The 26,304-nt window shown below is 47.0% G+C and overlaps 1 protein-coding gene across 4 annotated transcripts in view; it reads left to right on the top strand.

Annotated features, from left to right (window-relative positions):
- LOC140428420 (collagen alpha-1(XIV) chain-like) overlaps positions 1-26,304 on the top strand; it is a 295,003-nt gene that overhangs the window by 219,959 nt on the left and 48,740 nt on the right. For all 4 annotated transcript variants that reach the window (XM_072514848.1, XM_072514846.1, XM_072514847.1 and 1 more), the window contains exons 28-31: positions 9,485-9,625; positions 11,266-11,430; positions 16,185-16,223; positions 16,407-16,545. In XM_072514848.1, the coding sequence (XP_072370949.1) occupies positions 9,485-9,625; positions 11,266-11,430; positions 16,185-16,223; positions 16,407-16,545 (484 nt within the window). The remainder of the gene's footprint in view (positions 1-9,484; positions 9,626-11,265; positions 11,431-16,184; positions 16,224-16,406; positions 16,546-26,304) is intronic.

Below are 26,304 nucleotides of genomic sequence, written 5' to 3'. Positions count from 1 at the left end.
TGAGCGGTGCGTGGACCACTCTCTGTGTGGCAGCAAGCCGCTCTCTGTGGGCTTGTACCGCTCTCTGTCTCTTGGTGTCAGGCCGCAGCACAATCCTGCACTCACGAGTTGGGATGTCATATCTGCTGGGCTGAAGATCCTCAAATCCGAAGAATTCGTTGTCGGGGTCGTCAATATGCAACATGTCTAGTTGCGGATCGGATTTGGTCCTGGGGTAGCCTCCCAAGGTGAAAGGTTCGTCTGAGTCGTTGTCTTCTAGGACCATATCATCACTGTTTGTGTCGGAGCTGGCATTGGACTCACGAGGTCCAGAGAAAATGTAAAGGTCGGTTTTGAAGTATTTAAGGTCAGAATCATTGGTTTGGGCGTAGGTAACTGCTTGCTGCAGGGTTCTTCGGAGGTTAATTTCATTTCCTGGTTGAATTTGAGGCATTGTGCTGTCATTCCAGGTGAACGAAGGTTGTTTTATGGCTTTAAAAGATTTTGTCTTTGATTTGGGACGTTTTCCCTTTAAATGGGCGTGGTCCGGGGCCTCTGACGTCATGACGCATGTGATATAATACGTAGGAAGCGTTCACTGTTCCTGTACCGGGGGCCGTTTTCGCGACTGCGCATATGTGGCATCTCGCGCATGCACAAACGGACATTCCCGTTCTGTGTACTTCTCGCGCAAGTGCGGTCCCTTTAGAAAGATGGCCACTGATCATAATTGTTCTCTGCTCCGGGATCTCGGCCTCGTGGTGAGGACTGGCGCTTCTCTTACCTTTTCTTGCTGGTTGGAGTGTGTTTTCCTCACAGTATTTGCCAAATTTGTCCAGGATTGCCCGGAAGTCGCTCCTGTTTTGCCCTTTGGATAACTTGAATTTTTAAAAGATTTCTTCTGCTCTGGCACTGGCGATGGTGAGGAGAAGCTCTGCTTTTCAGCATCGGCCACGTCTTCTAGTTCGGCTGCTACCAGGAAGATTTCAAACATTTGCAGGAATACCCGCCAGTTTTCACGGAGATCGCTGTGGCACTGGAGCTGCTGCGGAACCCGGATCTCGAATACCTTGCCTGGGTATCGTTGCTGGTTGTCACTGTACGCTGAGGTATGGCTATATGGATTGAAACAGTTCACTCTGGTACCATGATTTGTTATGTTGTAGGTGTAACATAAGCGGCTTCCTTGTGGTGCACTTGACAAAGGAAGGTTCAGACGTGGAGATAACTTCAACACATTTATTAAACTATTTACACTTCTATTACTCGGGTTTGACACTACTGCTAATCCTACTATAGCTACCCAGACTGACTAACCAGTTGCTGCAATGCACGTGGTGGGAGTGATATTGAATCAACCCAGTGTCTCTACTCACTGACTGTCTCCACTGGAAAGAGCAGATCATGTGTGTGGTGTCCATTATCTTTGGTTGGTGTAATGCCCTCCTGTGGTTGTGTCACCTTTGTGTGTATCGTGAATGTCCATTGGTCGTGTCCTATCTAACTGATCTATTGGTTGAGTGTGTGTGTGTGTGAGATATCTCTGGTGCTCCCTCTAGTGTCCAGCTAGCCTACATGCATTTACATTGATGCACATTACCACAAAAGGGACTTCCGCTTGGAAGCGCGACAACTGGCTACCCGCAATCACGCAGTGGCCAGCCAATTAGATAGGCACAGTCGAGATGCCCGACCAATTGCGCAGAGGACACGAGCAGGAAGTCTCCAGTCCTGCCATCACCTCATAGGGTCGAAGGTATGACAACCTGTTTAAATGGCACCCAGACTGGCATCCGGTTGCCGCAACCCAGCAGCAGCATTCTGTCTGTCTAAGAGGAGGATTTTGAACTGGAGCTGCTGAGATCCCAAACCTCTACCACCACACAAACCCCTCCACCCCCACCCTCCACCTACCCTCTTCCCACACCTCCCTCCCCTCCAGCTGCCACACTTGGATCATTGGAGCTGATACCACACTCTCTCAGACAGCCAGGCCATGGAAAGCCACTGTCTGAGCTTAATGCTTTGGCTTAGCCTCCTCACCCTGATCCAACAAAGTTCCACATACAAGAAAAGCTGCTCCTATTCTTAATCCACCAGGATGCCCAGCTTTCCTGCTGCGTGCTACCTTTAACCAGTTGTGAATCTGAAGGCACGTCTTTTCCATTTGCTGCCAACTTAATCGCAAAGGTACAATTTAATCTGGTGACCATGTATTTTACTGAGTATGAATGACATGCAGATACCATAGTAGTGCCATAAGGATAAATTGGGGAAAATATGCCATAAAATTACTTCCCAACTTTCATCCCATTGTCCGGTAGCTGACATTTCACTCACCCCGTTTCCTGCTCCCAGGAGGTTCACAAGATTCCCTCCCCTGTCCAGCTTTCTTTATCAATAGGATTCTCTGAATAAACTGGCAATGTCAGGTCTGTTCAATCAGAAAAGAAGAAGAGAAGATATTGCAAAATAATCCTGCCTTTCATATACTTAACAACCCCGAATGTCATTAAAAATAATTCTTTCATGAGTGTTAATGGCATTTGTTCCCATGCCTAGCCCAACTGAATGGTTTGTTAGGCCAGACTGGGGTAAGGATGGCAAATTTCCTTCCCTAAAGGACATTCGTTTTTAAGATGGTAGTTTCTTTTTTTTTAATAAACATTTTATTGAGGTATTTTTGGTATTATAACAACAACAAAATAAACAATGTACATGAATCTATAAACATAGTGCAAAAGCCGTCTTCCTCCCTTACAGGTCCCACCTTTATTAACCCCCTACTCTAAGCTAAACTAACCCCCGCCCCCCCTTCTGCTGACGATTAATTTTCTGCGAAGAAGTCGACGAACGGTTGCCACCTCCGGGCGAACCCTAACAGTGACCCTCTCAAGGCGAACTTGATTTTCTCCAAACAAAGCAAGCTAGCCATGTCCGATAGCCATGTGTCCGAGTTCGGGGGCTTTGAGTCCCTCCAAGCTAATAGTATCCGTCTCCGGGCTACCAGGGAAGCAAAGGCCAGAACGTCCGCCTCTTTCTCCTCCTGGACTCCCGGGTCTTCCGACACCCTGAAAATCGCCACCTCTGGACTCAGTGCCACCCTTGTTTTTAACACCGTCGACATGACATCTGCAAACCCCTGCCAAAACCCCCGAAGCTTCAGGCATGTCCAGAACATGTGGTCATGATTCGCTGGTTCTCCTGCACATTTTGCACACCATCTTCCCCCCAAAGAATCTGCTCATCCGGGCCACTGTCATGTGAGCCCAGTGAACGACCTTAAATTATATCAGGCTGAGCCTGGCACATGTTGCGGACACGTTGACTCAACTCAACACGTCCGCCCATAGACCATCCTCTATCTCTCCTCTCAGCTCCTCCTCCCACTTGCGCTTCAGCTCCTCTGTCTGCATCTCCTCTGACCCCATAAGTTCCTTGTAAATGTCTGAGACGCTCCCTTCTCCTACCCACCCTCTGGAAACTACCCTGTCCTGAATCCCCCTTAGGATTGGTAGGAGCTTGAAGGTTGACATCTGTTTACATAGGAAGTCCCACACCTGCAGATACCTGAATTTGTTTCCCCTCGCCAACCCAATCTTCTCCTCCAGCGCCCTCATACCCGGATAGCTCCCCTCTATAAACATATCCCCCATCCTCTCAATCCCTGCTCTCCGCCATATCCGGAACCCCCCATCCATACTTCCCGGGGCAAACTGGTGATTATTACAGATTGAGGACCAGACCGATGCTCCCTCTGCTCCCACATGTCTCCTCCATTGCCCCCAGGCTCTCAGGGCCGCCACCACCACGGGGCTGGTGGAGTACCGTGCTAGCGGGAACGGCAGAGGCGCAGTTACCAACGCCCCCAGACTGGTGCCTTTGCATGAAGCCGCCTCCATATGCTCCCCTGCCGACCCCTCCCCCACCACCCACTTCCTGATCATGGCTATATTCGCTGCCCAGTAATAGTTACTAAAATTTGGCAGCGCCAGCCCACCCTCTCCCCGACTCCGCTCAAGCATTACCTTCCTTACCCGTGGGGTCTTGCCCACCCAAACAAAGCCAGTGATCACTTTGTTGACCCGTTTAAAAAAGAACTGCGGAATAAAGATGGGGAGACATTGAAACACGAACAGGAATCTCGGGAGGACCGTCATCTTCACCGTCTGCACCCTCCCAGCCAGTGCCAATGGAAGCGCGTCCCACCTCCGAAAATCGTCCTTCATTTGGTCTACTCGTCGGGCCAGATTTAATTTATGCAGCCGGTCCCATTGCACTTGAATGCCTAGGTACCTAAAGCTTCCCCCTAGTAATCTAAACGGCAGCTTCCCCAATCACCTCTCCTGTCCCCTCGCCGGGACCACAAACATCTCACTTTTCCCCATATTTAGCTTATACCCCGAAAACCGGCCAAATTCCGCTAGAATCCTCTTGATTTCTTCCATCCACTCAATTGGGTCCGATGCATACAGAAGCAGGTTGTCTGCATAGAGCGAGACACTGTATTCCACCACCACCCCGGACCAGCTCCTTGAGGCTCTCAGAGCAATTGCCAACGGCTCTCCAGCTAGCGCGAACAATAGTGGGGAGAGGGGGCATCCCTGTTTCGTCCCCCGGTGCAGTCTAAAATAGTCCGATGTTGTCCTATTCGTCCGTACGCTTGCCACAGAAGCCTGATACAGCAACATGACCCAGTCAATAAAGCCTCGCCCAAATCCAAACCGTCCCAGTACCTCCCACAGATAATCCCATTCTACCCTTTCTGCCTTTTCTGCATCCATTGCGATCACTACCTCCAGCTCCCTACCTTCCGGGGGTATCAGGATCACGTTTAACAACCTTCTTACATTGGCCACCAACTGCCTACCCTTAACAAACCCCGTCTGGTCTTCCCCAATAAAGTCCGGAGCATAATCCTCAATTCTGGAGGACAAAATTCTGGCCAGCAATTTAGCATCCACATTCAACAGGGATATTGGCCTGTCGGACCCACACAGCTCCGGGTTCTTGTCCCGCTTCAGAATCAGCGAAATTGTTGCGTGTGACATCGTCGGGCGCAGCACCCCTCTTTCCTTTGCCTCATTGAACATCCTCATCAACACCGGCCCAAATATCCCAGAGAACTTTTTATAAAACTCCACTGGGTACCCATCCGGCCCCGGGGCTTTACCCGCCTGCATGTCCTTCAGACCCTTCACTATCTCTTCCAACCCGATCGGGGCCCCCAGCCCTTCTACCAGCTCCCCGTCCACCTTTGGGAAATTCAGCCCCTCCAAGAAGTGCCTCATCCCCTCCGGCCCCATAGGGGGTTCCGACCTATACAGCCGACTGTAAAAATCCCTAAACGCCTTATTCACCCCTGCTGAATCTCCAACCAGGTTCCCATCTCTGTCATTTACTTTCCCTATCTCCCTGGCTGCCTCCCTCTTTCTAAGCTGCTGTGCAAGCATTCTGCTGGCCTTCTCTCCCTACTCATAGATCGCCCCCCTCGCCTTTCTCAGCTGCCCCACCACCCTCCCTGTGGTTAACAAGCCAAACTCCACCTGTAGCCTCCGCCGTTCCCTTAAAAGCCCTGCCTCTGGGGTCTCCGCATAACTCCTATCGATCTGTAGTATCTCCTTTTAAGATGGTAGTTTCATGATCACCATCACTGAGACTAACTTTCAACTCCAGAGGTTTTACAATTATTTCAAAATTGTTTGGTTTTATATTCGACCAGTTGCCATAGAAGCATTGGTCTCACCCCTAGTCCAGTGATATTGCCACTGCAACACCACCTGGCCTCTATATTCGACATACTGCATGACAGAACAGCCGGAAATACTGTGCAGGATGTTCCCATCTGCAAATTAATATTTAAATGGAACTCCTGTGTCTTGTTACAAAAGGTTGCATTGCCCCTGCAAAATTCAATCATTCTCTCCCTTTGTAATCATAGCAAAAACACTAAATACAAGCGTTAAAACAAAATGAACCAGCAATATGAAAAGATGGCTTCATTTTTCAGACTTGCTTTTGGTCAAATTGGAGACCGAGGTACCGGTGTCTTCCGTAATTATCTTCTCCAAAGATGTTGGTTTTCTATTTAGATCATCGCAGCCTGCTTCTTTCAATAGCAAAAAGGTCAATTTATCCAGATTTTCCTCTCGATTAGGCCTCCAACACGATCTCTTCCCTTGTCAAAGGGAATGCTGTACTTCTTTAGGATTGAAGGTGATATGAGAGTCATTTTGTGCTGAAGAAATGCATCATATCCTTGAGAATAGCCTGGAATGGAGCCTTTTTCCGGTTGATCCACCCTTTTCCCATGCATTGGGGGTATTGCATACCTGAGTAGCCATTTCTCCATAATCAATTCAATGAAATGTGGCAAAGTTAGTTGATACTGTAATTCAAACTTCTCTTGCTCCAGTTCTGCTACAACATTGTGTAACTTTCTCTCCCAATCATGGAATTTTTTTTTTTAAGCATCATTGAATTTCTACAGTGCAAAAGGACGCCATTTGGCCCATCGAGACTGCACTGATCCTCTGAAAGAGCACCCTACCTAGGCCCACTCCCCTGCCCTATCCCCGTAACCCCATAACCCCACTTAACCTGCACATCTTTGGCCACTAAGGGGCAATTTAGCATGGCTAATCCACCTAACCTGCACATCTCTGGACTGTGGGAGGAAACTGGAGCACCCGGAGGAAACCCACGCAGACACGGGGAGAACGTGCAGACTCCACACAGTCACCCGAGGCCGGAATTGAACCCGGCCCCTGGCGCTGTGAAACAGCAGTGCTAACCGCTGAGCCACCATGCAGCTTTTTTAAAGGATTATTTTTTAAAGAGTTAACATTCTGCTCAGCCATCATCTTCAACTCAACAATCTGGTTCTCTTCACTCTTTCGGATCTCCTGTGATTCATGGATGAGGCTCTGAACTCTCTTTTCCAGTTTCTTATTCATCTCTGATGTGTTGGGTAGGCTGGGTCGAGCTGAACTGCACTTGATGCAGTGTAGCGAGAGACAGACCTCCAACACTTGATAAAATGTAACACGATTTTATTCAACGTCCAAACTATTATACATGTTCAACTGTGGGTTGACACTATGCTGACTTGACTGGAGACCTGACACTAGCCTGACCAGACTAACCTAGCTACCACATGGTGCAGGCACTGGCTAGCTCACGAGCTCTGACTGTCTCAGAGGCTGGGTCCCGAGAGCGCGGGAAAACTGGTGCCCTCTGGCTTTATAGTGGTCGTGTCCTGTCTGGTGATTGGCTGCTCTGTTCTGTGTGCTTACTGGTCATCCTGTGCGTCAAATCACTGCCTGTCTGCACTCCATTGTATACATCGATGTATATTATGACAATCTTCTCTGCTTCCTTTTGCTTATTTCTATACATCGTAAGTAGCTCTTCAATCTCCTTCTGAACCTGTGCCAACTTGAGTTGATTCAATCTATATAAATAGGAACATAAATCTTACATCCACATCATGTACTTCCTAGTTTGTTCGCACAGATATCGCCATAGGGGCTGGTTTAGCACAGGGCTAAAGAGCTGGCTTTCAAAGCAGACCAAGGCAGGCCAGCAGCACGGTTCAATTCCCATACCAGCCTCCCCGAACAGGTGCCGGTATGTGGTGACTAGGGGCTTTTCACAGTAACTTCATTTGAAGCCTACTTGTGACAATAAGCGATTTTCATTTCATTTCATTTCATAGTCATTGACTTCAGGAAGCAAAGTACTGTACACCCCTGTCAGCATCAACGGGGCCGAGGTTGAGATGGTTAGCAGTTTCAAATTCCTAGGGGTACGCATCTCCAAAAATCTGTCCTAGTCCACCCACGTCGACGCTACTACCAAGGAAGCACAACAGCGCCTATACTTCCTCAGGAAACTAAGGAAATTTGGCATGTCCACATTAACTCTCACCAACTTTTACAGATGCACTGTAGAAAGCATCCTATCTGGCTGGATCATAGCCTGGTATGGCAACTGCTCGGCCCAGGATCGCAAGAAACTTCAGAGAGTCGTGAACACAGCCCAGACCATCACACGAACCTGCCTCCCATCCATTGACTCCATCTGCATCTCCCACTGCCTGGGGAACGAAACGGGCAGCATAATCAAAGACCCCTCCCACCTGGCTTACTCACTCTTCCAACTTCTTCCATCGGGCAGGAGATACAAGAGTCTGAGAACACGCACAACCAGACTCAAAAACAGCTTCTTCCCCGCTGCTACCAGACACCTTCTTATGGACTGACATCATTAACACTACACCCCTGTATGCTTCACCCGATGCCGGTGTTATGTAGTTACATTGTGTACCTTGTGTTGCCCTATTATGTATTTTCTTTTATGTCCTTTTCTTTCCATGTACTTAATGATCTGTTGAGCTGCTCGCAGAAAAATACTTTTCACTGTACTTTGGTACATGTGACAATAAACAAATCCAATCTATGTGATTGTAATAGCTCTTTCAGGTCACTCTGATTTTCCTCCTCAAGGTAACTCAGTAATTTATCCAAATTTCTTATTCCTCATTGTCCAATCTAATTTGAGGATATTTGAGCAGGACATGTATGACATGTAAAGCTAAGGTGAAGTTCACAGTCCCGGATGTCATAAGCTGCTTGCCTCTTTGAGAGGAAGAGCTGACTGGTGGGGATTTAAAATGAGGATCACCACACCTCAGGCGAGGGGCACAGTTGAGAAGGCCCTGCCAAGGCCGCACTTAGTCCCATTTTTAAATGCCACTCCGATCTCAAAACCCCACACTGCAGCCTCCGGACCCCCCTAATGCCTCAACTCACCTATAAGGGGGTCATCGAGTTCCCCCTGCACCCCACTCATAAGGATATGGCATCCCTTGGGCCCGATTCCCGGCACAGGCAAAATGCCACCTTGGCACCACCAGCCTGGCACCCTAGCAGTACCCCTGACAGCCTGGCAGTGCTCTCTGGGCAGGGGCAGTGCCAGGGTACCAGGCCGGCAGTGCCCAGGTGCCAGGCTGACATTTTTCCCATGGCGGGGATTGGTTCCGGGGGTGCCCTGCATGTGTGAGGTTGGCTGCGGCAGGCCCCAAGGACCCCCTTACAGGGGAGTTGGGGCTTTGGGGGGGTTCTGGGGTCATGTCGGGGAGTCGGGGCTGCCGAGTGGAGCTCCTCATTGCAGGTAATGGGACTAAGTGCGGCCTTGGCGAGGTATTCCCCGCAGAGGCCACAAATTAAAACAATGTCCCGATTGATAGCGAGGTGTATCTCGGTACTGTGAGTGCCAGGAAACAACTGCTAAACACGCTCATCACAGGTCTCTGTTCCAATTTGGTTCAAGCGTGCCCAGAGTTAATGTTTTAAGTCTGTAAAACATCTTAGACTCGATTAGATCGGGTTCTCTCTCCACAGATGTTGCCAGACCTGCTGAATTTTTCCAGCGCTTCCTTTTTATAGTATACATTATTAATGTAGGACTTCTTGATCACAAGCTGTTCAATTTTGTTTTATAGCCAAGGATAGCATAACATCGAATAATCTGTTTTCCAAAGAAGAAACAATGCGAAGAGGTGTTCACAAAATTTTGATCGTAATCTCTCGTGGGACTATGCTTGGTAAAATACAGCAAACTGTGCAGCAGTTGGCACTGAAAGGTGATTCACTAGGCAACTACCTCAATTATGTGAACTCTTACTAAGTAAATTATTGTTAATACTTAAAGTATTTTCAGAACTGCATGATAAATTAAGACCCGAAACAGTTGTCACAGGTGTATATTTGCAAAAGAAAATAGCACACATTTCAGTAGTAATGTCATAATGTTAGTGTATTCATGTAGGGCAGACGAAAATGAAGGGGACACCAGAACGGCACCATGACAGTGAAATTATGAAATTTAAAAATGCCTTCTTGTAGTTGCCATTCAATTGAAGACCGAGGGCGCAATTCTCCCAAAATATTTCTAAGTGTGGTCTCAGGAGGATAACGAGATGTGATACCTGCTGCAGGGTTTGGGGTGATCCATATTGCAATCCACCCACACTTGGAAATGTTTTTAAAGGCTGTGTGAACTACAACCTGATGAGCTGTGCGAGACCTGAGAGCGCCGGCAGGTCCAGCTCTTCAGAGATAAAGAGCGCCCCGATCTCAGACTAACGCTCCATCCTCCAGACTTCCCCCCCCCGCCACCCCCTCGTCGGCAAAGACTCCCGTCCCCAATCGCTGGCATCAGGCCCCCCCCAATCGCTGGTACCAGCGCCCCATCCCAGATAAATGACACCCCACTATAGGGGTTGCCAAATGCCTCACCCCCCCCCTTCAGGCAGTGGCAACCTGGAACCCTGGTACAGCCAGGGGGCAGTGCCCTGCCGATCCCTGACCACCCAGGTGGCTATTGGCGTGGTCATCATGTCTGACCTTTGTTTGTGGAGACCAGTAGTGATTCGCGCCTGCTTCATATTATGCTGGCGGGTGAAAGAATTGCATATTTAAATGAAGATGTGAATATGCTAATCTCGTTCATGCCCAGTGATGGTGTGAACCAGACCATGCCAGCTGGAGCAGGTCGGGAGCATCGGAAACATTTTGGCACATGGCACAAATCCCGTTTCGGGCCTCGCCTTCAATTCTCTCGACATCGCGGGATTTGTGCCGGGCGCAATGCGGCAGGAGAATTGCCCCCTTATTATTTACCTTTAGTTCAGCCAATGTGAACTCATACTGGTGGGGGCCTGTGACATAGTTTATAAGTAGTCTGGAATGGTGGTTTTGATAATTAGCTGCTGACCTGGCATGTCACTTGAAGGCTGCTGTTCAAGTAGAAAAATGCTTGAAGTAAACAAATCCAAGTAATCATTGATACTTGTAAATTTCAGACGGCCTTCGAAGAACAGCTGTTGTCAGCTGGTACATTTTAGCCTCCAGATTAATGACTGGGTCTCGTCAACTTCATCATTAAAAGGAATACCCAGAGTTTGTGTGAAAGATATTAACAGTATTTATATCTCGTTTGCTAAATGTCAGAAGTCCTGTAATTTGTACCAAGGATAATATAGGCAGCATCACAGGGGATGCCATATAATGGGCGGGGTGTTCTGTGTAATGGCAGCCTGCCATTCGCCTGCGGCAGGATTATCTCCCGCCATTGTCAACGGGGTGTCCTGATGAATGCATCCCTCACTGGTGAGGGGTTGTCAGAAGATCTTGCTGGCGTGAACGGCTGAAAGATTCTGACCAATACCTCTCTGCCAACAAGTTATATCATTGTAAAGTTTTAGCGATTGCTTCCACACAGGCTTCTTCATCTTTGTTCTTGGTGTTGATGACGCTGATGAGGAAAGAATTGAGGATATTGCAGACACACCCAGCAGAAGAACTGTTTTGCATGTCAATGATTTCAATGATTTAAGCACAATTGGAAACCAATTTATTTCATCCATTTGTCAGACTGTCTCTACAAGTAAGTGCTTGACTTTCCCAAACTGTGTACTCTCTGCCCGTGGAGAAACTTTGGAATGTTTAATGAACCTGACTTTCAGTAATACTGTGATTATGTAATATTGATTACCATAACCACTAAAGGTTAACACCTTAATTGGCATATTCAGATTAACCGCTGTCTATTCTTTCTGATGTGAATCATTTTTGCAATTGAGTGTTCCAGGTGGAAGGGATCAGAGTATCAATTTGTAGCCTAGATAATCTTCTATCCATTCAGAAGCGGTAAGCTGCAAGTTAAACACACTGAGGTTGGTCTATATCTGAATTTGGGATGGTTTGCAACTGAGAGTGTTAAATCATATACCATGGGCTGGATTTGACAATCCATGGCGATGTAACAATGCTCACCACTGACCTCGAAGAAAGCTGCCCACAATGAGCTAGCGATCTCTTTTTGGCATGGATTTCTCCTTTGCCGATGTCCCTTTCAATCTATCGCCAAGTCCAGGGGATCTTCTGGCATTCAACAGCAGTGATGGCGCCAAACAAGGTAATCAGCCAGTCACATCAAAGTATTCTCATAGACAGCAAGCCAGGAAGTAAAACCCACTAATTCTGTTTACTTCTAAAGTTAAACTTTATTTTCAGTGAAAAAAATGTTTGGAGTATGCACATGTGATTCAGGTAAAACTAAATCATCTCAAGGAATTTAAAAACATTACTTTATCAGAGTTACAAAGCCAGAGCTCAAGAGTGTAGACAGGAGCAAACCCCTAATCCAGCTCCTTGCCAGCTCCAAAAAACAATTCAAATTGAATCCAATTCACGGTCCCCACAAGAGATACATACCAGATCCAGGCATTACACCTGACCTCACGCTCATCTTAGCCAAAAGGCCGAGAAGCGGTATCTCAAGGAAACTTTAAAAATATTTATTGTCTTAAGATGTGGATTTTTTAAAGTAATGAAGAAATTTGATATTGAACTAATACAAACTTAGTTTTTCAGGGTCAGTGTAGACTTTTTAGCAGTAATTCTGAATGTAGTACACTGTTAAACCAGCAGCTTCTCTTTATTCAACATGGTGCAACTTCAAGATTTTTTACAGTGAGATTAATTGTGCAACAGTAGCAGATTTTGCCAGTTCAATAGTTCACAATTGATTGTATTCTGAGGGGACCTCAACATATACCCTCTGCAGAATACTGACAGCAACTTTGGGATTCCCATGTTTTACTGTGCATGTACGGACTCTATGAAGTTGGTGTTTTTTTCAAAGGTAAGTAAGGCAAAGTCGCCATAGTCCCAGATGACCATAGACTGCTTTTTCTTTGAGGGGGAGAGCTGACTGGTGGTGGCTTAACCGGAGGATCACCACACCTTAGGCAAGGGGCAAGGTTGAGGAGGCAGGCCTTCACGAATAACCTCAGCTGGTACGGAGATTGAACGCGTGCTGTTGTTCTGCATCACACATTAGCTGTCCAGCCAAGTGAGCTAAACCGGCCCCCTTCAAAGGAGTAATAATGGAAAATACTGACAGTTTTGTTGTCATCGGTGCCATAGATGTTGGTCTTTTTGATTGACCTTTGAAATCTTGAAAAAGCCAAAAACATGGTTGACAAAAGTGAACCACCGGCATTGGTGTGGGTGTTCAACATCTTTGTTATTCATCACTCGGGCTCTGCTTTGAATGAGTCTGTTTTAAACTCCCGTGCAACTCCACAATACAGCTTGTGTTGCCTACTTGATCCCCTGCACCCAATTATAACTTACCTGTGAGTATCCATTTTTGCCGTGAATAATTGAAACTGGCTACTAATGTGAGTATAGCATGTTGTGGCTAAAAAGAGGGGTTGACTGATATGCTGAGTATACGCAAAAAGCTTGGGGCCAAATATCTTCCATGGCGAGTTGATTTATACACTTTAACCTAAACCTTTATCTCCAAGATTCTTCAAAATGATTAACATGGGAAGGATTATCCGTTCCAGAGACTAAGTGCTCCACCAGCGGAGAATTGGGACTGTGTCCCGCTGGTGCTAGCAGTGTTGCCAATGTGGAATTCACAGATGTTTGCTGTGCATAATATAATGCATAGTAGCGAACACGCTGGTTTGCCAGCACTGACTGGTGTCAGGCAGCCATTTTAACAGGCACCCCGGTCCAGTGTCCAGAGACAGCCCCCCCTTCCCTCCAAAATCTAAATGTTGACCCCCACTGACAAAGGAAGCATGTCCAACCCCTCATTGAGGAGGAGCATTCTTCCCCCTCCACCACAGGAATAACGAGTCACCCCCATGACCACGCACGCATGTGGGTGACCTGCCCCCATTCAGACCCTGCCCCCTATCATTGCCAATGGTGCACTTCCCCTTGGCACCATGCCACTGACACCTTGGCAGTAATACCCAAGCCTCGCGCAATGGCACTTGAGTCGGGTCAAAGGGGTTAGTCCATTCTCACGTGCCCCTCTGTCACTGCCAGGCTTTAGAGGGAGGGTCCCCCAAGGGGCCAGGGGTTTTGGTGGACTCGGGCTATGGGTATGGGTATGGGATTGACCCCAGGACTCTCCTTGGGATGGGGGTCCCATGTCTGAACTGCCCCTTCCACCCCTGGGCAACCTGAAGATCACTCTTGGCATGTTGATTCAAGCAGCCCTCTGTTCAAAATCATCATCCTTGTCTGACCTGTTTAAACATTGAAATGGTCTCCTCACTCTGAAATGCTCTGCCTGACAGCTGATGAACAAACCAGACAGTTCGTCAAAAATGCAAGCCAGGAAGATTTTCCCTTTTCTCACATCTGCTACCTCCACCCTATGCTTTTAAAACTGCTGTCAGAACCTTTCTGGAAAGCCCACAACACTTGAAAAGCTTTGAAATCCCTGAGATCTGTTGAAATGCTAAGCATTCATTCCATTTTACAGTGCAGTACCTTTTAACTACCCTTTGACTGACAGCTTAATGGTCTAAACCCAGCTGCCAGGAGATTTGTTTATTTATCTTTAGCTTTATGCTTGAATGCATCTGAAGTACCCGCCTCTGATCCTGACCACAGTGTTTATAAAAATTATTTTTCTGATTGACAGATGCGGTCGCTTCAACAATGCTAACTGTTTTCTGCTGTTAGAAAAGAGGAAGCGAAAGCACTTGTGTACTGCACTGTGAAATGCAAAGTCATTATCAGAGTGACCAACAAAATTGTGATAATTGAATCAGTTGGTAATATTTCACCTTTGATTCAGATTAGTGTGGGTTCAGTTTCAGGACTTCACAGAATAATAGTGTAGAAGAGGCCCTTCGGCCCATTGAGTCTGCACTGATGCATGAAAGACACCTGACCTACCATTTGCCAGCACTTGACCCATAGTCTTTAATGTTATGATGCACCAAGTGCTCATTCAGGTACTTTTTAAAGGATGTGAAGCAACCCACCCCTACCACTCTCCCAAGCAGTGCATTCCAGACCGGCACCACCCTCTGGGTAAAAACGTTTTTCCTCAAATCCCCCCTAACCTTCTGCCCCTCACCTTGAACTTGTGTCCCCTCTTAACTGACCCTTCAACTAAGGGGAACAGCTGTTCCTTTTCCACCCTGCCCAAGCTTCTCATAAACGTGTACATCTCAATCCGGTCACCCCGCAGTCCTTTCTGCTTCAGCAACAAACACCCAAGCCTATCCAACCTCTCTTCATAACTTAAATGTTCCATCCCAGGCAACGTCCTGGTGAATCTTCTCTGCACCCCCTCCAGTGCAATCACATCCTTCATATAATGTGGCAACCAGAATGGCACACAGTACTCCAGCTGTGGCCTCACCAAAGTTCTATACAACTCCAACATGACCTCCCTGCTTTTGTAATCTATGCCTCGATTGATAAACATGATGTGGAGATGCCGGCGTTGGACTGGGGTGAGCACAGTAAGAAGTCTTACAACACCAGGTTAAAGTCCAACAGGTTTGTTTCGATGTCACTAGCTTTCAGAGCGCTGCTCCTTCCTCCAGCGCTCCGAAAGCTAGTGACATCGAAACAAACCTGTTGGACTTTAACCTGGTGTTGTAAGACTTCTTACTGTGTCGATTGATAAAGACAATTGCCCCATATGCCTTTTTCACCACCCTATTAACCTACCTTCAGCGACCTATGGAGAATCACGCCAATGCCCCTTTGTTTCTTGAAACTTTCCAGTGTCAGGTCATTCATTGAATACTTCCTTGTCAAATTACTCCTTCCAAAGTGTTACACCTCACACTTTTCAAGGTTAAATTCCATCTGCCATTTTTCTGCCCATTTGATCATCCCATCTATATCTTCCTGTAACCGAAGACGCACAACCTCACTGTTAACCACCTGGCCAACCTTTGTGACATCCGCAAACTTATTAATCCTGCACTTTAACTGATGGATACTTCAGTGCTGTATTGAAAGAGTGATGCATTGTGGTTGGCACCATTCTTCAAATGGGATGTGCTATTGTCAACTTTTTCTGCTGACTTCCAAAGATCCAATGACATTATTCAAAGAAGAGTTCTCTTGATATCCTGGCCATTTTCTGCTTCCACAAAAAGCATCATCAAAAGCATATGAACTGGTCATTCATTTGACTGATGGCCTGACTGTTGTAAAATTGTTGGGTCAGCCTACATAAGAGGTCAGGGAACTTAATTGAATGTGAAGCATTTGCGGATATTTTTGAGGGATGTGTTGCACAATTTCAAAATGTCTATAGATTAGTCATTTTTGATTAATTGACCTCTCACTGCTTGTTTTCAGCTTGTCCCTTGACAAATATTAGAGGCACCGTTGTACCAGGTATGAAGTGAATGTAGTTTTAATTCAGCTGTTACAATTTTACAAAAAGTGAAAATTCTAACATTCTGGAAATAATATTAATAGAATGTGAACTAAAATGTAGATGGTTTTTTATGTGCCAAAACTTCTTTTGTATGTTCCTAACACACACATCAAATTTATCATTTGGCACACCTCTTATAGGAATTAACATGATGGAGGCATTTGGCCTAGTAGACAGAGAGTATTCAGAAGTTGAAGGAGTTTCTATGGATTTTGACATCTTTACAAGTTCACCATCATTTGACATTTTTGAAAATGCTCAGCTGACACAGACTACGAGGTATGTATGAGATTCTGACTCCATATTCTCCCATCCTAAAGACCACACTCTCCCCTCTTAACATTGAGTACCTTCTTCCCTTCTCAGTCCACCTATCATTGAAATCTTCACTTATGTCTTTGTCACCGCTTGGCTGAGGTTTGCTTTATACTCACTTGGTTGGCCTTCCATTGTCCACCTTTGCAAACATTTAGTTTATATAATTTCCATGGAACAGAAAATGCTGAAGCCACAATATCTGCAAGCTCTTAATCGATTTTCTCAATGATAAAGCCATGATTATGGTTTCTAATATCATTCGCAATTATCCATTGAATTTAACTCGTATCAGATATAATAATAATATTTATTAGTATCACAAGTAGATTATATTAACACTGCAATGAAGTTACTCTGAAAATCCCCTAGTCACCACACTCCGGTGCCTGTTCGAATACACTGAAGGAGAATTCAGAATGCCCAATTCACCTAACAAGCAAGTCTCGCAGGAGCACCCGGAGGAAATCCATACAGACACTGAGAGAATGTGCAGACTCCGCACAGACAGTGACCCAAACTGGGAATTGAACCCGGGACCCCGGTGCTGTGAAGCAACAGAGCTAACCACTATGCTATCATGCCACCCTATAATTGATATAGTTTAAGAGCAAAATAATACATTGTGTTGTGAAGCATAAAAAATTATCCTCTGACTTGCACTGAGTAGCACCATAATTTGCTATGAGCAGAACCATAGAAAATATTTTTCTGTATATTACAAAAAGTATAATATACTTCTCCGCCCGGCCGCACCACTTTTCTGCCCGACCCGCCGGCAGGATTCTCCGTTACGCCGGCCGGTCAATGGGGTTTCCCATTGTGGGGCAGCCCCACGCCGTCGGGAAACCCCCGGGCGCCGGCAAAACGGAGACTCCCGCCGGCGGAGAATCCCGCCCCACACTTCCTGTTCACAGCTCATTCTCCCTGTAAAACATTTTATGTTAACATTTAGTACAAACTGCCTGTGAAAATAGTTATATTATTTTCTACATAAAGATTTAATAATTAGAAATATGTGAGCAAACAGTTCACCGATCCCTGAGGCACACCGCTGGCCATAGGCCTCCAGTTTGAAAAACAGTTTGTTGGCAAACTAATCAAATACTTAAAAAAAATAATTCCTTCAGTATTTTTTCTTAGTAACTGATATTTTTAATCACCTAAAATAACATCTTAAACTTCTTTGAAAATAAATATACATTTCAAAATAACAAGATTAAATTTAGCAAGTTAATAATTGTATAATGTAAAGACTCAGCCCATTTCAAAAGCCTAGACTTTGAATAGATGCTTTTATGTTAGAATCAATGGAAATAGCTTCCAGTTATTTCTATACATTGTTTCAATTTCAATGTAATTTCAATTTGTATACAGTTTTTCTGTATTGTTTGTACTAATGCAAATGTTAACTAGCATTCCAGTCACATCCAACAATAGCTAAATGTACTACATTTGTAATACTAATTTAAAACCTGCAATCCTTGTTTCCTCGTCATATACCAGTTGTTCATGAAACTGTCATCGCCAAAGCTCATATTTGACACTGTAATAATTGGAGTTACATAATGTAATGTCATGTGTAAATTCCACCAGTTCTACTCCAATCAGTAATTCTAATGGACTTTTACATGAGTTGGTATTGATTAGAAGATGCTAAGATGCTTATTGTCAGACTGAATTGTGTTTGTCCAACCCATTGATGTCAAAACTTTATCACGCTTTACATTGATGTAATCTGGGAATAGTCTTTACTATTTATAGAGTCAAAGCGTCACAAATATTTACAGCATGGAAGCAGGCCGTTTGGCCCAACTTGTCCATGCCACCCAGTTTCTATCACTAAGCCAGTCCCACTTGCCCACATTTGGTCCATATCCCTCTGTGTCTAACTTTTTTAAAGGAAAAAATGATGCCCGCCTCTACCACTGCCTCTGGCAGCTCATTCCAGATGCACACCACCCTCTGTGTGAAGGAATTTCCCCTCTGGCCTCTGTTGCATCTCTAGCCTCTCACCTTAAACCTATGCCCTCTAGTTCTAGATTCCTCTACCTTTGGTAAAAGATGTTGACTATTTATCTTATCTATGCCCCTTATTATTTTATAGACCTCTGTAAGATCACCCCTTAGCCTCCTTTGCTCCAGGGAAAAAGGTCCCAGTCTATCCAGCCTTCCCTTATAGCTCAGAAGATCAAGTCCTGGTAGCATCCTCGTAAATCTCTTCTGCACTCTTTCTAGTTTAATAATATCCTTCCTATAATAAGGTGACCAGAACTGAACACAGTATTCCATGTGTGGTCTTACTAATGTATTGTACAACGTCAACAAGACCTCCCAACTCCTGTATCAATATTCCGACCAATAAAACCTAGCATGCTGAATGCCTTCTTCACAACCCTGTCCACCTGCGACTCCACCTTTAAGGAGCTATGAACCTGTATTCCTAGATCTCTTTGTTCTGTAACTCTCCCCAACTCCCTACCATTAACTGAATAGGTCCTGCCCTGATTTGATCTACTAAAATGCATTACCTCACAATTATCCAAATTAAACTCCATCTGCCGTTCATCGGCCCACTGGCCCAATTGGTCAAGATCCGATTGCAATCTTATATAACCTTCTTCACTATCCACTATGCCATCAATCTTGGTGTCATCTGCAAACTTACTAACCATGCCTCCTACATTCTCATCCAAATCATTAATATATATAACAAATAACAGTGGACCCAGCACCGATCCCTGAGGCACACCGCTGATCACAGGCCTTCAGTTTGAAAAACAACCCTCCACAACCAGCCTTTGGCTTCGGTCACCAAGACAATTTTGTATCCAATTGGCTACGTCACCCTAGATTCTGTGAGATTTAACCTTTTGCAACAGCCTACCATGCGGTACCTTGTCAAAGGCTTTGCCCATGTAGACAACGTCGACTGCGCTGCCCTCATCTACCTTCTTGGTTACCCCTTCAAAAATTCAATCAAATTGGTGAGATATGACTTTCCCCTTACAAAGCCTTGCTGACTTTCCCTAATTAGCCCTTTCCTGTCTAAATGGCTGTAGATCCTGTCCCTCAAAATACCTTCTAACAATTTACCCACTACAGAAGTAAGGCTAATCTCTGCAGTGCAGAAGGAGACCATTTAGCCCATCAATTCTGCACTGATCTATGAAAGAGCCCCTTACCCATACCCATTCCCCTGCCCGATCTCCGTACCCCAACTAACTTGTACATCCCTAGATGTGGGAGGAAACAAGAGTGCCCGGAGGAAACCCACGCAGACATGGGAGAAAGTGCATGCCCACCGATCACTGAAACTGGCAACGCATGTGAATAAGGTGTCAAGAAGGCATACGGCATGCTGGCCTTCATCGGTCGAGGCATTGAATATAAGAATTGGCAAGCCGTGTTGTAGTTGTACAGGATCTTAGTTGGGCCTCATTTGGAATATTGTGTACAATTCTGGTCACCACACTACCAGAAGGATGTGGATGCTTTGGAGAGGGTACAGAAGCGGTTTACTGGGATGTTACTTGGTATGGAGGGCATTAGCTATGAGGAGAGGTTCGATAAACTCGGTCTGTTCTCACTGGAATGACGGAGGTTGAGAGGCGACCTGATAGAGGTCTGCAACATTATGAGTGGATGGACAGAGTGGATAGTCAGATGCTCTTTCCTAGGGTAGGAGAGTCAAGTAATAGGGGACATAGGTTTAAAGTGCGCGGGGAAAAGTTTAGCACAGAATTCTCACAGAATTTACAGTGCAGAAGGAGGCCATTCGGCCCATTGAGTCTGCACCAGCTCTTGGAAAGAGCACCATACCCAAGGTCAACACCTCCACCCTATCCCCATAACCCAGTAACCCCACCCAACACCAAGGGCAATTTTGGACACCAAGGGCAATTTAGCATGGCCAATCCACCTAACCTGCACATCTTTGGACTGTGGGAGGAAACCGGAGCACCCGGAGGAAACCCACGCACACACGGGGAGGATGTGCAGACTCCGCACAGATAGTGACCTAAGCCGGAATCGAACCTGTGACCCTGGAGCTGTGAAGCAATTGTGCTATCCACAATGCTACCGTGCTGCACAAATGTGCGAGGCAAGTTTTTTTACACAGAGGGTGGTAAATATATGGATCACGCTACCTGGGGAGGTGGTGGGAGCAGGTACAAAAGCGGTATTTAAGGGGCACCTAGACAAATATATGAATAGGGTGGGAATGGGAGGATACGGACTCCGTAAGTGCATATGTTTAGGCAGGTACCATGGTTGGTGCAGGCTGGGAGGGCCGAAGGGCCTGTTCCTGTGCTGTATTGTTCCTTGTTTGTTTGTTCACACAGGCAATTACAAAGGCTGGAATTGAACCCGGTTCCCTGGTGCTGTGAGGCAGCAGTGCTAGCCACTATGCCACCATGCCGTATAAAGAACCCTATGCTTTAAATTAGTGTACGGAAAAGCTTGCTTTCCTTAAAGCTTTGCGAGAATTTCCTGAGATGCATTGGGGGAAAATTGGATGGGGCCAACAAACAGGTGTCAGGATACTATGCAAGATTACCCCACACTCATTGCTTCTGATCCAGGAAGGCCGCACATGCTGCCTGCTAATTTAAATCATTGAAGCTAAGCCTGCTGTTGAGTGTCAGGAGTGAAGGGGAGGAGAGATGTGTTCTATTTACATGGCGGCCGGGATCCTCCCTTCTGGAGACTAAGTCCCCACACCGGCAGATAAACCAGCGGCAACGACTCCGGTGTCAAAGGCCCCCCAAGGTGAGGAATTCTCACCTTTCTACCGGCTAGGTTGGCGCCACACCAGCCAGCGCCGAGGGGACAGCGCGAGTTCGCGTGTGCGCGGAACGGACTCCGTGCATGCGCAGACCGACCGGCGTATTCTTGCGCATGCGCAGGGGTTCTCTTCTCCACGCCGGCCCCCGGGCAATATGGTGGAGCCCTACAGGGGCCTGGTGCGGAAGGAAGAAGTGCCCCATGGAACAAGCCCGCCCGCAGATCGGTGGGCCCCGATCGCAGGCCAGGCCACTGATCTGCGGGCCCCCCCCCCCCCTGGGGTCGGATCTCCCCGAGGACCGCCCACGCATACTCACCTGCCAGGTCCTGCTGGTGAATGAGTTGAGTGATTCACGCCGGCGGGACTGGCCAAAGATTGGATGGCCGCTCGACCCCTCAGGGCCCGGAGAATCGCCGGGGGGGCTGCTGTCAACTGCCCCCAACTGGCGTGGCGGCAATCCCGCCCACGCCCGAAAAACTGTGGCGGAGAATACTGCAGCCGGCGTCGGGGCGGCGGAGCGGGATTCAGCGGGGGGTCGGTCTGTAGACCCTCCAGACAAACTTTGTGAAGGAAATGGGGCTAGAAAAATGTGGCTGTCGAAGCCAGGAGTCAAATCCAATGACCTCGGTGCAGTGCTCCAAGACATTTAATAACCTCACTCAAGTGGTCAAGGTCAGTGAACATATCTTCAGAATTGCCATATTTCACCAACTGCACCACTAGCCTCACACAAACACTGCTCAATGCATCACGCCCCCATCACTCACCTACAAACAATCTATATCAATCATGACTCATACCTCACATTCATATGCTTCGCATCATCCCTCACTCTTTAGCCTCGTGGAAGCTTCACAATCATATCACACAACTTGCACACACTGCCACCTGTTCAACCATGACATCATACACATCAGCCAAACACATTGCATCACACTCATTGACACACAATTCCCTTTCTCTTGCAGGACAAGGTGGCAGATAACTGGAAGTAGCCTGGTGATGAATTGACACAGCTACATGCTACATGTCTTTATCCTGAGGGAGGAGCGGGAGGTTGCCATCGGTGGCGAGACCTAAAATGTTGCAAATGACAGCATCCTCACACCTAATCCTTCTCACATCCCATTTCCCTCCATACCCAATCTCTTCTGATTAATGAACTGTAGATGGTGTAAGCAAGTACCAGCTGCTTTCCCCTCACAGCAATGGTTCCCTTGAATGTTTCCTTACAGGTAGAACGACAACCTAGTCAGAAAGCATTGGAAGTAGAAGAGTAGAAAGACAGTAGTGAATAAGAAACACTGTCTCTAAATATGTCACTTATAACCTCCTGCTTGGATACAAACACTTTGTGTACTTCAACAGAAAGCTTGAAAATGGGATCTGCACATGGTGAGACACCAGGCTTGAGTGTCCTCTAGCCAGGGGAGGGAGAAGCATACAGCATCTGCCTCCTCCCGGAGGCCGGAATCACACACTAGTTCGGCTTCAGAGGACTCAGATAATGATTTTGATGGGGTGGTCTACAGAAAGAAACTGATGGGTATGAACCATGAAATGCTTTGGACATTGGGAGACCTGCAAAATACATCAACGTCAAGGACCATGGAGGTATCTGGCACCAACTAGGCTCTGGGCTTTGCATCGGGCTTGGAGCCCATCCTCTTCAGCATGGAAGTGGTGGTCAAATTCCATGGGAATTCTTTTGGAACCAACCATGATGCAGTATCGGCTAACCAATGTCTCAGCTCCCTTTGCAACATCTGCAGAAGGCATCAAACATCCAGGTGCTTCAATGGAAGCCCAGACTGTTTCGTGAAAGCTGAGGCATTTACCTCGCACATTCAGACTGACGCCACCTTGGCTGCAGATCCCAATCCTGAGAGAAATTTGCAGCATGTCACAGCAGCCCAGCAATTAGTGCTGTGATAGAATACTAAGATCACTGAGGTGCCAAACCTGGGAGTAGCAGTGGCTCTGTGGAGCACAGATCTGCTGCCCTCTCCCAGGACAGCACGAGTCCTCCCAACATTCTTCCAGTGCCCTTGCTGCTGCCCATCAACCAGCCAGCCCAGACCACTGTCACCAATGCAGAGATGGTGCAGTCCAAAGGTGGACCTTCTAATGCCGTGGTGTTCAGTGTTACCCACAAAACCATCTGCAACTTACCCATTGATCCACAGCCGCTGGAGTATCACTGCAAATGACCACTAGGACACTCAAAAGATAGGCAGTGAGGAATGCACAAAGGCGATTAATTGGTGCTTGTATGCAATGTACCATAGTTTGATCTATACATTTGTTTTCATGGCCACAGTCACCTTTACAACCTCTGGAAATGCTGTCTTCACCTTGCTCTGATGTTGCAGCGATGGTAGCAGCCAGTGGCAGATTTCAGTGAGGACATCCTTGGTGAGGCAGAGACATCTGATACTTGGTTCCTCACTATTGTTCAAATGGGAGAGTTATTCCCTGGGTAGCCTGGCCAGATAAGGAGTCTTATTGAGGGTCCTTCCTCTTCCTCCTCCCTCTTCCAGCAGCTTACCTTGTTCTGTGTCACCCCTGCGGATTTTCCTTGTCATGTTCTAGTCCGAAGGGGATGCAAACTACTGTGCCCAGACCTGGGAACAAGTGGTTGGTGCAGAATCCCTGAAGTCAGGGCAAAGTATTTTAGCACCTGCCAATTCACTACCTGTAAGCTTCAGCAAATTTATGCAACCCTTCAATCAAATGCTTCTACAATTTCAACAAGACCAGTAAAAATCAAAAAATAGCTATTGATCCCTTGAAATAGTGCTAGATGGGGGCCTTCCAGCCGCTGAGCACATGTTAAGTTGTGTGAGGGTATAAAAAGGGCATTACCTCAAGCGTTGAGCTCCAAAATGGCATCGTGGACATAAAATCAACATCACATGTTGACTGGCTTCACTGTCTGCCTACTCTTCACAATACCAGCGGACACAAACTGCACATGCCTTGATTCCCTTAACCAAAGTGGAGTCCAGTGCATCTTGCACCAGTTACGTGCAAAAGTTTGGTAAATGCTATTTTGTACCCAAACAGCACTCAGTGCTGAACACTAGGTGCTTTGGAGCCAAATTATGTGGCCACTGAATCTATATAATGTGCAGGCTTTTGAATATTCATTGTTGGCTAAACTAGGACACTGGCTTTGAAGCTTGAATATATATTTTTTTCTTTTTATTAATTAAGGACAATTTAGCGTGGCCAATCCATCTGCCCTGCACATCTTTTTGGGGTGTGGGGGTGAGATCCACATAGACACAGGAAGAATGTGCAAACTCCACAATTACAGTGACCCGGGGCCGGGATCGAACCTGGGCCCTCTGTGCCATGAGGCAGCAGTGCTAAACACTGTGCCACCAAAGCTTGAATGTATTAATATTTCCGGCAACCAAAGTCAAGCTTGGGAAAATTTTACAATTATTATGGGCCAGGGTTTCGAGAACACCAAAGTATATCATGGAGTTCACCTGACCCACAACGTTTAATAGATTTTTGTTATGGGGAGCACAAGGGCCCACTTTACAGGTGTGATGCAACAGAGATCTAACGAATTTTTAAACAAAAACAATGTTTATTCTATGAATCCAGTTAACATTGTATAAACACACAGTAAACATCTTATCAACTGCCAACACTGACAATCCCCACAGGTATAATACTCTATAGGTAACCCTTAATAACTTTCCTAGCAACATCCATAAGTCAAATACCCTTTTTAACAAAGACAGTAGGTTTGCATTCCTTACAGAAACAGGTATTACTTTGAAATCATCAAGTGATCTGGAGACATTCTTTAGTAGGCAGAGAGAGAGGGAGAACACCTCCTTGGTTTGAATGTAGCTCCCCAACTGAAAATGAAACTAAAACTCAGAGCCAAAAACAGCTTTCAGCTCAAAGCGAAGGTAAAAAACAGACCTAGAGCTCAGCTCCACCCACACACGGACATCACTGCAGCCACTTGAAAAGACAAACATTTCTTAAAGTGACATTCCCATGACACAGACGCATAACAAACACCTCTCATGGATATTTAAGAACATACTGAAAAGAAACAAAGGAATTTGCTGAAAATAATCCTTCAAAATGTTCAAGATAGTGCAGCACTGTGAAAAATATGGGGCAAAATTCTCCCCCAATGGCGGGATGCCCGCCGACTGGCGCCAAAGCCAGCGCCAATCAGACGGGCATCGCGCCGGCCCAAAGGTGCGGACGTCTCCGCATCTTTGGCGGCCTAGCCCCAACATTGAGGGGCTAGGCCGATGCCGGAGGGATTTCCGCCCCGCCAGCTGGCGGAAATGGCGTTTGTTGCCCCGCCAGCTGGCGCGGAAATGCAGCGCATGCGCGGGAGCGTCAGCGACCGCTGTCAGTTTCCCGCGCATGCGCAGTGGGGAGAGTCTCTTCCGCCTCCGCCATGGTGGAGGCCGTAGCGGAGGCGGAAGGGAAAGAGTGCCCCCACGGCACAGGCCCACCCACGAATCGGTGGGCCCCGATCGTGGGCCAGGCCACCGTGGGGGCACCCCCCAGGGTCAGATCGCCCCGCGCCCCCCCCCCCCCCCCAGGACCCCGGAGCCCGCCCACGCCGCCTGGTCCCGCCGGTAAATACCAGGTTTGATTTACGTCGGCGGGACAGGCAATTCCTGGGCGGGACTTCGGCCCATCCGGGCCGGAGAATCCAGCGGGGGGTCCCGCCAACCGGCGCGGCCGGATTCCCGCCCCCGCCCAATCTCCGGGAGCGGAGACTTCGGCGGGATTCACGGCGGCCAACAGCCATTCTCCGACCCGGCGGGGGGTCGGAGAATGACGCCCCAGATATCAGTAACAATCACAATGGACTTTCGGGATTATTTTCTGCTTTATATGAGTCTCCTTCCATTCACCACATGCCTGGCTGGAATTAGCAGAAA

This window comes from Scyliorhinus torazame, chromosome 8, assembly GCF_047496885.1.
Source record: "Scyliorhinus torazame isolate Kashiwa2021f chromosome 8, sScyTor2.1, whole genome shotgun sequence".
Classification (NCBI taxonomy): domain Eukaryota; kingdom Metazoa; phylum Chordata; class Chondrichthyes; order Carcharhiniformes; family Scyliorhinidae; genus Scyliorhinus; species Scyliorhinus torazame.
Note: the sequence above shows the minus strand (reverse complement) of the source record. Positions and strands in the feature narration are given on the sequence as shown.